The sequence below is a fragment of the Prionailurus viverrinus genome, chromosome B1, assembly GCF_022837055.1.
Source record: "Prionailurus viverrinus isolate Anna chromosome B1, UM_Priviv_1.0, whole genome shotgun sequence".
Taxonomy (NCBI): Eukaryota; Metazoa; Chordata; class Mammalia; order Carnivora; family Felidae; genus Prionailurus; species Prionailurus viverrinus.
In genome coordinates, this window is record NC_062564.1 from 135,225,904 (window position 1) to 135,240,685 (window position 14,782).

A 14,782-nucleotide genomic window follows, 5' to 3' on the forward strand; every position below is an offset into this window, starting at 1 on the left:
TTACAGATGAATGAATAAATAAAATGTGGATATATGTACACAATGGAATATTATTCAACAATTAAAAAGTTCTGCCATTTGGGACAACATGGATAGACCTTGAGGACATTATACTAAGTGAAATAAGTCAGACAGAGAAAGATAAATAATATATGATCACACTTATATATGAAATCTAAAGAGAAGAAACATGGATATAGAAACATATTGGGGTTTGCCAGATATGGGGTGAGGAGGGGGGTGGGTAAAGGTGGTTAAAAGATATAGATTTCCAGTTCTAAGATACATAAATTTTGGGGACGCAACGCACAGCATGGTGACTTTGGTCAACAATACTGTATTGTGTATGTGAATGTTCTTAAGAGAAAAGACCTTAAAAGCTCTCATCACAAGAAAAAAAAGTTGTTACTATATGAGGTGATGGGTGTTAACTAAGATTGTGGTAATCATTTTGCAATATATATATTTATCAAATAATTGTATTGTTCATTTTAAACTGATATCATGTTATATGTCAATTATATCTCAATAAAACTGGGAGAAAATGGTGACCACGATTCATGTGCTCCTGCCCTCATGCTTGAAATCAAGCAGTGGGACAGGTTTGCTGTTGTTAAGCTAACATAATTTTCATAACAACGTATGAGATTCTATTATTTTATTAAGGCTGTGCTACTCAAAATATTTTCTTGATAAGTGCTAAAAATAAGCAGGATTCTCAGACATAAAATAATGTGGGCAGGGATAGCCCAATTTAAATATATTAAGACTCTGTGAGAATGGTCAGGTATAGGTTTAGAGAAGCAAGAATCAGTGCAAGGAGATCACTTAAGAGGCAGTCTCTATAGTACAATGTGACACATGGTAATGGAAATGGAGTTTGAGTTAAGTGGATCAGTTTAAAAATCTACATTGGAGGTAAATACAAAGATTTATTCATGAACTGGATATGGGGAGGAGATGAGAAGAGAAAAATTCAGATGACTTGTACATTTGAACAAATGGGTGTTTAAGGGAAAGATTGGAGGGGGACAATTTAAGGTTAAGAGAGAAAAGCTTGTTCAGTTTTGGGCGTACTAATTTTCAGATATTTCTGAGACATCCAATTAGAGGTGTTCAGTAGACAGTTATATGTGTGAATCAGGAGCCTTCATAAAGACATCATAGCTGGAGATAATATTTTGGCATCCTGTGTAACAGAGCCACTTAAAAAATATGGTGCTTAGTTTATTTAAAATTTTGCCCTTTAGCATATATAATGTCCTTTTATTAACATATTTAAAGCTTTGGAAATAAACATTTAATAGTAGCAAATATAATTTCATACATAAAGCATATAGGGAATACAGAGCTAAATCCTTCAGGATTTTGGCCATTAAGGAGCACAACTCTGAGGATAGAAAATGATGCAATAAAAGGCGATATGTATTAAGTCTCCTATAATGATGCTACAAACAAACTGCTGTAGAGCTAGAACTCCGTTTCATAAATATCAGCCCAAATATCAGAGTAGGAGAAGTGAATAAAGAAAAGATAAATGTATAAAGAAGTCCAGGGGCATAAACAATAGCCAATATAAATTCTACATGGATGTGTTGGTAGGTGTTGGGGGCCATTCATAGTGAGCAGTGCTACTCCAGTTGTCAGGCTAGTGGAGAGCAGTCATGATTATAACCAGAAATACTGTGCTGGGGTAAGCTTGGAAGAAGTGAGAGTGGGCCCATAGGTTGGGCAATGTTTATTTCTATCATATGTCCTATGTGAAGGAACCATTTATGATTCCTGTGAGTCCCCTAACGGGTCTGATCAATTTTTCAGGTGGCAATCGATAGTCCCAACTTCTGAGCCAACTCAAGACAGAGTCCCAACTGTCTCTAGTTTGTTAATTTTAAACATAGCACATTCTTATCACAGGCCAATTTGAGAGTCAACTGTTCCAGAGTTTGAGTTGCTTGCACAAAAAAAGATGATGCATTCAATTAGCTTCCACTCCTTGGCTAAATCTGACATCATCCAAGTTTTGAAACTTAACCTAGGTTACTATGCAGATTTTTAAAAAAAAATTTTTTTTTTAACGTTTATTTATTTTTGAGACAGAGAGAGACAGAGTATGAACGGGGGAGGGGCAGAGAGAGAGGGAGACACAGAATCGGAAGCAGGCTCCAGGCTCTGAGCCATCAGCCCAGAGCCCGTCGCGGGGCTCGAACTCACGGACCGCGAGATCGTGACCTGAGCTGAAGTCGGACGCTTAACCGACTGAGCCACCCAGGCAGCCCATACTATGCAGATTTTTAAGGCAAATCTTGTTATAATAAAACTACCAGATATAAACCATACTTCAAATTTTATTGCCAGGAAATGACTAAAAATGGGAATGTAGCAGTAATTCTGGAAGAGCAGTTCCTTGCTTCTGCCTCTTGCATCTTGTAGGGAGTGACATGCAAAAGCCTCTTCAACCAGGACCCCAGTGGTCATGAGCGACAGGGACCTTATCATTTATGTCTAAGTTGGGAAAATTTTGATAGTGAAAGGACACATTCAAATACATTGATGGATGTAAAAATAGTGCCCTTAAAATTTGTTTTAAATTAACTAATTCTTAAGAAATAAACTAAAAATACAAATAAGATTTAACAATTGATTTATATTGATTACCTACATATCAAAAATATAACATGAGAAGAATAATTATTCTGGATATACACTGATGTATTTTAATCAACCAAAACTTCCTAGCCCTGTCTATTGTACAGTTTCGTTGATATTTTCTGAAGAAGACATTTTTCTTAATGTCATTGTATTATTTTTAACCTTTTGTTAAATTTCTGGAAATCTTCAAAATTGTATGTTGTGGTTACTAAATTTGAAATCTTGGCACCTTCAATATAGATCACAATATTTTTATCTGTAAAATACTCCCAGAAGGTCTTAGGTACCTGGTAAGAACAAATTCTACTAAGTTGAAAATATTATCAATTCTATTTTATTTTTGTATTGTAATATAGGAGTGTTTCAGCCCAAGTTTTTTCACGAAAGTTCTGTTTCCCCGTTTCGTTTAGAGTTCCTTTGCTAATAAATAATTGTGTAAGATGGAACTTGTCAAATAGGTTGCCCCTACTTATGGTCTTTTTAATGGTTTGTCACATTTAGATGCTGAAAAATTATAGGCACTTATAATCAGAATATCCCCAAATTAGGAACACCTTCAAATCCTATGTATCATATGAATGCTTCCTAAAATTATGAACTCTATCAAAAGATTATTATATTTTTTTTACAAACTAAGATATTCTAAATCATATTTGTGGATTTTCAAAATTAAATGTTGTCCTCTCTTTGAGAACTCATTTTCTGGATTTGATTTCTTAGTTCCCTTCTTGTTTCAGTTCCTTCCAGTGCATTTCAGTGTGCTTTTATTTGCAATTTTTGTTTAGACCTATTCTGCTATCCCCTAAGAATTTCAAAAGCTGAAATATTGGGATGCCCCATTTACTAAATGCCACGATTAAAGATTTCCAAATGATTTGAAGGCAAAAAAAAAAGCATCCAAAATTTAAGACTTATTTAATAGTTGTTCATCAACCAGAATGATGAAGGCTTCCAAGAAAATGCTGATTGACTTGCTGCAACAACTTGATTTTTTTTATTCAACATCAGTTTTGTCTCCAAAATTTTGTAATAAAGTGATTCTCACCAAGTATGTATGAAAATATTTACAAATTTTGGTGCCTATATATTCTGTTTTTTATTAATATGTAATTGACATATAAGTGTTAGGTATATGTAAGTTATATTTTGATTTGTAGAATATTGCAAATTATTTGGACCCAATATTAATTACATTTGTATCACAACCAATTCAAATCCATTTCTACTCGATAGATTTTTTTAATCTGGTCATTTGTTTTTAGTATGACAATATTCTCCAAAATAATTTGTATTTGTGTTATTGAAAAAAATAACTGATAGGTCTTCAATGTCATTTTTAACTAAAATTATAAGTTTTCATCCTATTGTCAGAGGTTTCATTTTGAATTTCCAAGCTTTGAGTCATTGGATAGAAAATCAAACTATTATTAAAGATACTTATTTTATATTTGAAGCATTTGGTAACATGATATAAAAGTTTAAATGCTTACAAAATTATTTTTTTGCTAATAGAACACATTAACAGCTTTGCTTAACTTTTCGTACATACCACCCCCCCCCCCCCCCACCCCGTCCCACAAATCAAACCAAACCAAACACCTTGGAACTGAAAATGAAAGGATTAATTTAGAAAAGGAACCATTTGGCCTAAGTGAAAAGTCATGTTTCAAGAGTAATCTGTAAAAGCATCTTTTGCAGGTGCATGTGTTAAATCACTGTGTTTGGGCACAGTCTTCTTGAAATAGTTACTGACTTTGAAATAGATACTGATGTTCCTTTAGGAGGATTATTTTCTGGTTTTCATTTGGTTGTACCTGAGAAAACACAAGAAGTCTAATTCAGTATATAGTATTTTAATTAAATATGTGGTCTCATTTTTTTAATTTTTGTCAAAAGTGTTTATTGAAAAGTTAAGGTTTACTAAATACTAAATACGTAAATAATTATAGCTTTATGCTACACAAATGGCAAAGTCAGCATACCAAGGATATTCTGACGACTCTCTATGTGCTCTTCCTATGCTTTATAGCAGGTTGACCAGCCTCTGGACCATCACATATTTCATATCAAGCCAAACTCTAAATTTCCAAGTTTCCAGGTTACCCTATTAAATGGCAGGCTGGCAGCTTTGTGGATTTTGTAGGTTCAAACATGGGTTTGAACATACATAGGTGGTTCATTCACTCAATGGTCATGAAGGGCATCAGGGTGGGCATGAGAAAACTTATCAGAAAGATAAAATGAGAAAAAGAGAGGCAGTGCCTGCCTGTGCCTTATAACCCCATCTCTCTGAGATGAAGCAGTTCTTCTCTGGGGGCCTTCAGTTTCTTCTCCAGTGCCATCATCCCATCTTAATTTCCAAGAAATGGAAATCAGGCAGCCATCTAGGACAGTCATCTTCTTTAGGTTCATCTAATTTTTGGTGGTGGTGAGTTTGTTTAGTTGGTCCCATATTCTTCATCAAGGTAGCCGGTCTTTGTGAAATGTCCCTTGTCACTAGTTCACCGAAGGGCTGCAAAGCACTGTTTCAGTTTATAGTGTTTAGATTAGTGGCTACTTTTGTTGCTGTCTTTGAGGCAGGGACTTCTGAGCCCCTTGCTGGCCCCTACTTGCTGCAATGGATTCTCAGTGGAAACCTCAGCTGACCCTACTGGGAGTTCTGAAGAGGGAGTGAGCCTTACCAGCTGTCCTGAATTGGGATGAGGTGGCCAGGCTTTTATAATCCCAGGTTCATCAGTTATTGAGTGAAGGCTGCCCATGAAGAAAGCATAGACTTTGGTGAAGCAGATCTTTTTGGCTGAAATTCTACCCAAAGGGGATTAAGAGCTGAGGGACCATCCGCGAGCAGCACTCCCAGCAGCCAGGATAATAAAAGGGGAATCTTAGCAATGCAGCACAGCACCTATCCTTCCCTTTGATGCACTAATGAAGTTCTATCCTTAGCTTGCCCCCACCCCCACCTGATGTGCTGAGAACCAATTTGCAGAAAATCAAAAGTCAAAAGTGTCTAGGGCCCAAAAGAGTTGTAATTTATCCCTGAAAGCTGCATATGCCTAATTCTGGATTTTCCATTATGTAATATCATTAACATTTTCATTACTTAAGTCACTGTTAGTTAAAATTCTATTGCTTGCAATCAAAAGCTTCCCTGACAAAATATAAGGAAACTGCTACAGCCAAGCAATTCAAATGACAAAATCAGGTAATCAAAAAAATCAACCGTTGACTCTTGATGGGATGATTAGGGAAGGCTTGTACTGAGGAGATAATATTTGGGCTGAAACCTGAATCACAAGATGGAATTGGGTAAGTGAGGATGTGAGAAGAGCATTCCTGGCAGGAGGAGGAATGATTGTGAAAGCCTGAGGCAGGGTTTGGCAGCTTCCCCAACGTGGTTCTCCAGGGTGGAATCAGTGTCTCAATAGCATCTCTATGGACTGTGGGAATTTGGGGTACCAAAGTGGGATATTTGGGGGCACTGGGAAGAAAGTTTTTAGTAGCTTTCAACTAAAGTCCAGGCCTTTGGAAGGGTCAGATGAGAATGTGGGAAAGTGAGAAAAGAGTGATGAAGGGGACAGTTTCTCCCAGGATGGAATTTGGGCAGCTGGGCTATCGCTTAAGATGTTTAAGATGTGGCAATGATAAGGTTTTTAAAGCTGTGTTGTTGTTGTTGCTGTTGTTGTTGTTTTTAAGACATAATATTCTCATAAGGCCTAGAGATGTTTTTTCACCCATAAACATTTATTTATTTTTTTTAAATTTTTTTTTCAACGTTTATTTATTTTTGAGACAGAGAGAGACAGAGCATGAACAGCGGAGGGGCAGAGAGAGAGGGAGACACAGAATCTGAAACAGGCTGCAGGCTCTGAGCGGTCAGCACAGAGCCCAACGCAGGGCTCGAACTCATGGGCCGTGAGACCATGACCTGAGCCGAAGTCGGACGCTTAACCAACCAAGCCACCCAGGCGCCCCTCACCCATAAACATTTATATGATCAAGAACATTTTAAATGTGAAAGGGAAAGGAAATAAGAAAAATTATTGAATCAATGGTTATTATTTAGGAAAAAGAATATATGTGCAAGAGGTTTCCAGAGAAAAAAAAGCCTTGATAAATACATAGAGAATAACGGTTGCCTACAGAGAGGTGTGTGTGCACATGTGTATGTCTCTGTGTGTATGGTTATATAAATACATTCAAGGAAGTAAACTTTATAGCATCATCATAAAACTGGATTAAATGACAGGAGTATAATAACAAAAGGCTACGTCTTTCTTTTATAAACAAACCTGGTTTAAGTGGAGGTGAGTTAGTACCGTGTGTCAAGAAATTCTGGTAAGTTTTTAGCAAAATTGTTGGAAAGTTGCTGGAAGTTGCTGGAAAATCTTCACAAAGATTTATCTGTTATCTGCATGAAGATAAAAGAAAGAAAATACTGAAAGAGAAAAAGTAAGGTGCTATAGACCAAGACTCTTTAAAAAAAAAAAAAAGATGACTAAACAGTAATGGAAAACTTTCAGACATTAAGTTGTGATTATACAGCACCAGTGATGCCAATTTTGCAGATGTATTTGCTAAACTGCTGCCAGTAATCACTGAGGAATTATAGAAGATGGGAAAGACTTGAGTGTCATCTGGGCTTCATGGCAGGAGACAGAAACATTTAAAGTAGGCAAAGATTTAATACGGTAAATTGGGTGCTTGCAAAATCATTGGAAGGCCTGGAGAAGTGAGCTCTGGTCTGGGTTTCTTGGAATGACTCCCAGACACCGGAGAGCTGAATCACAAGGGGAGCTCTTACCTCTGAGAGTGTCCTAGAACCACTGAGCTTCCAGAATACATGGTTGTAACTGAGATTTAGGAATCAGAGAGCTGAAACTGTGTACTTAATACTGCTGTTGTCACTACCCCATGATGCTGGTGACAGGGGCCTGCAACCTGGAGGCCACTGTTGCCTTTGCTTCAACCCCTTCTCTCACCCAGAAATCTGGGGAATGAGTCACTGCTACAGAAGAAAATTTCATATCTCCATGAGGCCTTGCTTGCCAACCCAGAAATGTTAGAGGATGACCACCCTCCCTTTCGCCTTACAAATCTCTCCTACCTGTATCTGTGTGGCAGGACCTTACTGGAGTCCAGACCACTAACTGCAGAGTATCTGGGAATTGTACATTTAACTTCCAAGTCCCTTCTGTACAAGAAGACATGATGCAAGGTGGCGAATGGAAATTCAGTGAGCCCAAAGCACAGTATTCAATATAACTGTAAACAGGCAAGCACTCCAATTTCTTTAATGGAAAGAAAGAGATTATGAGACATCTGCTGAGCTTGACATTAGTCTTAGTATTGGTTACAAAAGACACCCTGTGAGCTATTAAGAAAGGATGTAGCAATCCCTGGGAATAAAGGGTTCGTTCAAAGCAAATCATACTGAATAACCTATTAAAATGGAAAGTAATAGAACTACATGGCTATAATGTATCTAGATTTTAAGAAGGCTTTTGCCCTTAACTTTTATATCACTAGACAAACTTATGAAATGTGGCCAAGATAGTGGTATAGGTGAATGGATGTGTAATTAGTAGAAAGATTAAAAACTGATGATTAGTAGATACATGTCAGGTTGTAGCACATGCCATAGGAATTAATATTTTATCCTGCCCTGACTTACACAATGACTCCAACAAGAACGATTTTAAAAATGGTAATAGTCATTATTTATTTAGTGCTTACTCTAGGTGAGGCACTATAGCTGCATTATTATCTCATTATAATTATCTTGTCAGGTTGTTATCTCCATTTCAAATGTGAGGAAACTAATGCTGGAAAGTGTAAGTGGCTTGCCCATAGCTCCACATCTAGTAAGCAACAGTGCTGAGATTCATACCTAAAATAACTTCAAGGAAGAGGTACCACAGGGAGAGAGAAAACCACAACATTTCTGGCAGAAACTGGCCAGAACCTGCCAAGAGCCCCAGAGGATGGCATTTTCTCAGCCATTCCCCGTGAAGTTGGAGGCTGGCCCACTGTCCTGCAGGATCTGGTCAGTATCTCAGGGACTCAGACTCACACTGACCAGCTTTCACTAAAGGCTTATATAAAAAACCAGAGGCTGATGTACTAAACTATGAGAAATGCAGTAGTAAAACTGCATTGGCCAGTCAAGCTGACCAAATATAGGCAATATTCTGTATGCAAAGATCCAAAGGAGAGCATGATGAGCAGAATGTTGACCGCAAGAAGATAGAATCAATATAAAGTGATGCTGATCTGAATGCTAACTGTCCATAGTCTCTGACAATCAATACAGTTGTAAACGTCTGCCTGGCTGATTGGATGCCTGGAACTACCTGGAAAGACACTTTCCTATTTGACCAGACAATTCCTGAATTTGCCTCCTGATTTTTCTTTCTAGGAATGCATGACTGATTGATGTTCTTTTTTAAGATAATTTAATGACTTCAGCTAAGTTGTTTTGGACTAAAATGTATTCTTTCTCTTTAAGGTGATTGTTTTGATCAGTTTCCTGCTGATACAATTTCTTAACTTCAGAAAACAAGTTTTCTTCCTCTGAATTCACTTTTGTTCTTGTGTACTGCTTAGAAGATGTAGACCCATTTGACTCTTTTCTTTACCTGTGCTGCTCTCGGTAGGCTAATGAGAACAAACACAAGAACAGAAGTATCAGTGCTAACATGAAGAGGTGAAAAGCAGCACAGGTTTTTAAAAAGACAACATTTTTAATAAACATGCTCACTGTGAGTCAATAGTGTGTGACATAGTTATCAAAGAAGCCAAGGGAGACTTAGTTATATTAACTGTGTCAACAGAATGAATGAGCTAGTAAATGAATGAAGGAATTGATAGCCCTACCGTAATTTTTGCTGACACTCCATGCCTGGATTAGCAATGTTTATTTAGTTCAGGATCCACATTTTCAGATATCAACACACTGGATCATATTCAGAGGAAACTGGCCAGATGATGATAGGACCTGAAATGACATTCTGACAAATGGTGGTAGGACACTGGTGATAGTTAACTTGAGAAAGAAAAAACTTAGGGGAAAAATAAGAAAAACTTATAGCTATAGGTCAAAGATCATGCCCAGTCCTTTAATGGATTTCAAATATTATGGACCTACCATAATAGAAAAGAGAATACTGTATTTTATTTTGAGAGTTACCCCAGCATTCAGAGCTGAGAGTGGTTAATATGAACCACAGAGATAAAACTATGCTTATTAGAATGGTGACATTTCCAACTCTCAAAGCTGCCTTGATATTAAAGGGGTCCATGTTTCTGGAGATGCTCAAGCAGAGATTGCTCAAACTTAAAAAAAAATCTTTTTAATGTTTATTTTTGAGAGAGTGAGAGAGACAGAGTGTGAGCAGGGGAGGGGCAGAGAGAGAGGGGGGAGACACAGAATCCGAAGCAGGACCCAGGCTCTGAGCTGTCAGCACAGAGCCTGATGCGGGGCATGAACCCATGCACTGTGAGATCATGACCTGAGCTGAAGTCGGAAGCTTAATCAGCTTAACCACCCAGGTGCCCTGAGACTGGTCAAACTTTTGATGGAGATATTTTGGAGAAGAATAGTATTAGATGGAATAATTAAATGGAGTCAGGGACCAGATGACTTCAAAGATCTTGTCGAACCTTATCCCACTAATCTATCATTATCTTACAATACAGTAACCCCTTTCTTTATCTTTTTTTGGGAGGGTCAGAGAGAGAGAGGGGGACAGAGGATCTGAAGTGGCCTCTGTGCTGACGGCAGAGAGCCCAATGCAGGACTTGAACCCACAAACTGTGAAATCATGACCTGAGCGAAAGTCAGGTGCTTAACCAGCTGAGACACCCAGGCACCCCACCCCCTTTCTTTATCTTTTAGTTTAGTGGCATGAATACTGAATGGTTAATACCACTTCCAATTCAACAGATCAATGGTAGGGGACACTGATTGCTGCATTCCTTTCTGGCAACTAAGACAAAATCCAGCACAATCTGAAGCTGCAGGGATGAGGGTAAAACAAAAATGAACAAACAAACAAAAAACCGTTTTGTGAGTGAGTCATTAGGTAAATACCAAGAAGATATTCACTTCCTTATTTGATCTCCAGACCCATATATTCTTTACTATGAGAGAAAAAGCACTAAAAATTTATTGCCTTCAAAGCATAGTAGATTTTCATTCTCAAATAGTTTGAAAGCTTCAAATGCTAGTAGCATCCATTTCTGTCTTCATATTGAAATGCAGTTATTTATGCTCTAAAAACCCTCATACTGGATTCCTTATTTTCAGCTTTGTTATTGTTAATGGGTACACTTGAGCACCAACCAACCTGTGCATTCATGGCAATGAATGTCATACCTTAAAAACTGGAAAGAATAATGTTCTCTTAAAATAACCAAATAACAGTGGAGTTTTATAGCTAGAGAAAACCTAAATATCACATGTTATTAGATGAGAAATTCAAGCCAAGAGAGATGAAATGACTTGCCACATTCACATGGCTGGTGGGAGAGTGGAGCACTTTTGTTTTGTCTCCCAATCAAGGAGGCAATTTTATGCTGGGTTTCTTTCTGGGGCGAGTGGGCAAGATACTGTCCTTTTTTTCTTTTCTTAGTAAGTAGAATGGTTTGATACTAGTCACTTCTAGATCTTTACTTTTTTTTATTAAAAAAATTTTTTTATGTTTATTTATATTTTTGAGGGAGAGAGAGACAGAGCGTGAGTGGGGAAGGGACAGAAAGAGAGGGAGACACAAAATCAAAGCAGGCTCTGGGCTGTCGGCACAGAGCCCGACAGTGGGCTCAAACTCCTGAACCTCAAGATCATGACCTGATCCGAAGTTGGACACTCAACCAACTGAGCCACCCAAGCACCCCACTCCTAGGTCTTTATTTACAGCCTGATTGGCATGTGACCTGAAGAGAAGATATCTGAGTGGGATTCCAGGACAGTATTTTCTTTATCCATATCCTTTACCCATATCCATAGACAGGAATTTTATGGGCTTCTTTGTTCCTAATTCTGGATTGCTCTTGGGTTTCTGCAGTGCTGCGTATGATGCCGTTCTTGACAGAAATGTGGCCATTAAGAAGCTCAGCAGACCCTTTCAGAACCAAACGCATGCCAAGAGAGCTTACCGGGAGCTAGTCCTCATGAAGTGTGTGAACCATAAAAACGTGAGTTGTTATTTTTAAACCTCTGGCAGTGGGAGATTGTGAGATCGGAGAAAGAAAATCTGTGTGCCAACTTGAGCAGGAAAGGCTTTCTTTACTTTGTAATGTCTGCCTGTTAAGATTGTTTATCCAGTCCATATGCTACATTTTATTTCATTGTCCTCATGATAACTTTCTGCTTAAAAACCATCTAACAACCATATGGTGTGAGAGGATGAATTTGATAGATATTTTCCTGCTATGCAATTAACCATATTTGGGTATCTTGCTCCAAATTAACCAGAGAGCTCCATACTTTTCCGAAAACAATAAAAAACAAACAAATACAAAACCCTAAAATATCCTATAGAACAATATACTATATTTCTTTATTATTAACAGGTGAAGATTTTTATCTCCTTTTTTTTTTTTTTTGGCTATAGTCTGTCAGTGGCCTTCAAATGTTTATTGTACCCACTGTGCTTCAGCATCTTGTTTTTTTGTAGACTTGGGCAAATGCACAGGAACGTATCTGCAAAGCACTTCAGAACAGGATTATCAAGAGCATTTCTCATGGGAAATCAGTAGAGTGTATACCATTATATCACATTCTTCACTTCAGAGTATATAAGCTTCTTCATTTGCAGATAAAGGCCTCTAGAATTCTTTCTATGCTCCCATTACTTTTAGTAAGGATACAGGGGAGATAATTCATTACTTTAATAATGACTATTATTAATAAATAATTTATAAGTACAGTGCATATAATTTATTATATATAAATGTATAATGAAAATAATTGCAAATTATTATAATAAAACTATAAAAATAGCTATAAGTCTGCATAGTTTTTCTTAAGTATGAAAATCACACAGAATATATGAAATTATCAGTGCAGTTTTATAAACAAGTGGATTTGTCATAAGGCCAACCATCTATCACTGGCACTAAGAAGAAGCAAATGTATAAGAGTTTAGTTGCAAGATGTTTGAAATACAAATATGTGGATTGTTTCTCTGATGACAGTGTTTCTCTTTTCTTCTATTACTCTACTCCAATGACTTGTAGTTCAGTCATTTGACATGTTTGTTAAATAAAATGTGCCCCATGTATAAACCTAGATACTAAGATTACATCAGTAGAGATAACAGAAACTAATCCCTGACCATGTGGAACTCATGTTGTACTGATGAGAGAAAAAGATGGTCTAAAAAATAGATAGGTAAATGTATAGAATGTCAGATGGTGATAAGCACTAGTAAGTAAAACAAAGCAAAAGGAAAATTATTCTGGTCAGTGCTGGTGGGTGGGCTTACTTTTTAAAATAGATTGAGCAGGAAAGATCTCACTAAAAAGGCAAATTTATGAAGTACGTACCCATCTCTAATTTTTCCATGCAAGAAACATAAGACTTCTAGAAGGTAACTATAAATGATGGAAAGGATGATTCATAAGAAAAGTCATTCCACTAAACCAATTTGTTCTTTCAGTATGTTAAATGAAGGCAGGAACAAGACTAACAACATGGCCAATGCAATCTATTTTTATCATAGCAGAGAGGATGAGAAATACCATGGGCAATGGAAAATGGATAGATATAATCAATGAAGCAGCAGTATGGGAGATTTTGATAGTGTTTTCATATACTTATATTTCCCTCATCTTCCTTTCAGCTCCTATAATGCAATAAACACATTGTGGAGAAATTTCCACTTACTTGGTGCATTTGAGGGAATCATCCTCCCTGTTCTTGACTGAAATGTAGAAGTTCATGTTTATGATACCTAAAAAGAAGTTCCCAATTGAAAGGATTATCTGTAAATGGTTTTCTACCTGCTATCCCCCTTTTATGTGTGTATTTCCATGTGCATGTGTATATGTCTATGGAAATAAATATCTGGAACTTGTTCACTTATGAAAGGAAGTTCACTTATGACCACATGTAAATTCCACATTAGTACTTTTTTTTAAATGTTTATTTTATAGAGAGTGAGAGAGGGCATGATCAGGGAAGGGGCAGAAAGAGGAAGAAGACAGAGAATCCCAAGCAGGCTTTGCACTGACAGTGCAGAGCCTAACATGAGGCTCAAACTCATGAACCATGAGGTCATGACCTGAGCCGAAACCAAGAGTTGGACACTTAACCGACTGAGCTACCCAGGCACCCCTCCACACGAGTGCTTGTAATATTAAGTAAGAGCAGTCAGAATGCAGAACTCTGTAAATGCTGTGGAAAGTAAAGTAAAACAGTGAAGAATCCCAACTAAATCTTTAATAATAGAGAAGAGAATCCATTTAGAGAATGAATACCTAATTCTAGGAAATGATGGCTAATGTGATTGTGGAGCCAGAACAAACATTAATTCGTATCTGCATTTTAATATGTCGGAATAAAGGAACTGAATCAGATTCCTGCGTGAAACTGTTGAACTAAAATGAAAATACCTGTGATAATATGTTTCTAAAGGGACAATTTTTAATTGGTTATTGTTAAGAATTAGAATTTACAAGGGAGCAAAGAAAGAACAGAGAGAAATCAAAGAAAATGAAGGTGATGAAGCAAGGGCATAGTAAAAGGGAAAATAAGAATTTTTCAAAAAAGTTTTTATATATTTATTTTGGGAGAAAGAAGGAGAGAGAGCGAGCACCAGTGGGGGAGGAGCTGAGAGAGGAGAGACAGAGAATCCCAATAGGCTCTGCACTGTCAGCACAGAGCCCAACACAGAGCTCCATTTCATGAACTGCAAGGTCATGACCTGAGCTGAAACCAACAGTCAGATGTTTAACCGACTGAGTGACCCAGGTGCCCCAGTGAAAATAAGAATTCATAGTGGGGAATTAACCTTTTAAGATAATCTTGATTTACTCAAAATTGTAATGCTATTTTGTAAATTAATTTTCAAATACCTAGATATTTACCAGGTGATATGGGTTAGCATTTTTCCATATTTAAGGGTTGTTTGGG

The 14,782-nt window shown here is 37.2% G+C and overlaps 1 protein-coding gene across 12 annotated transcripts in view; it reads left to right on the forward strand.

The window, feature by feature from the left end:
- The window catches only part of MAPK10 (mitogen-activated protein kinase 10), a 557,027-nt gene that overhangs the window by 454,163 nt on the left and 88,082 nt on the right, over nucleotides 1-14,782 (forward strand). For all 12 annotated transcript variants that reach the window (XM_047857257.1, XM_047857254.1, XM_047857261.1 and 9 more), the window contains one exon: nucleotides 11,712-11,841. In XM_047857257.1, coding sequence (XP_047713213.1) covers nucleotides 11,712-11,841 — 130 coding nt within the window. The remainder of the gene's footprint in view (nucleotides 1-11,711; nucleotides 11,842-14,782) is intronic.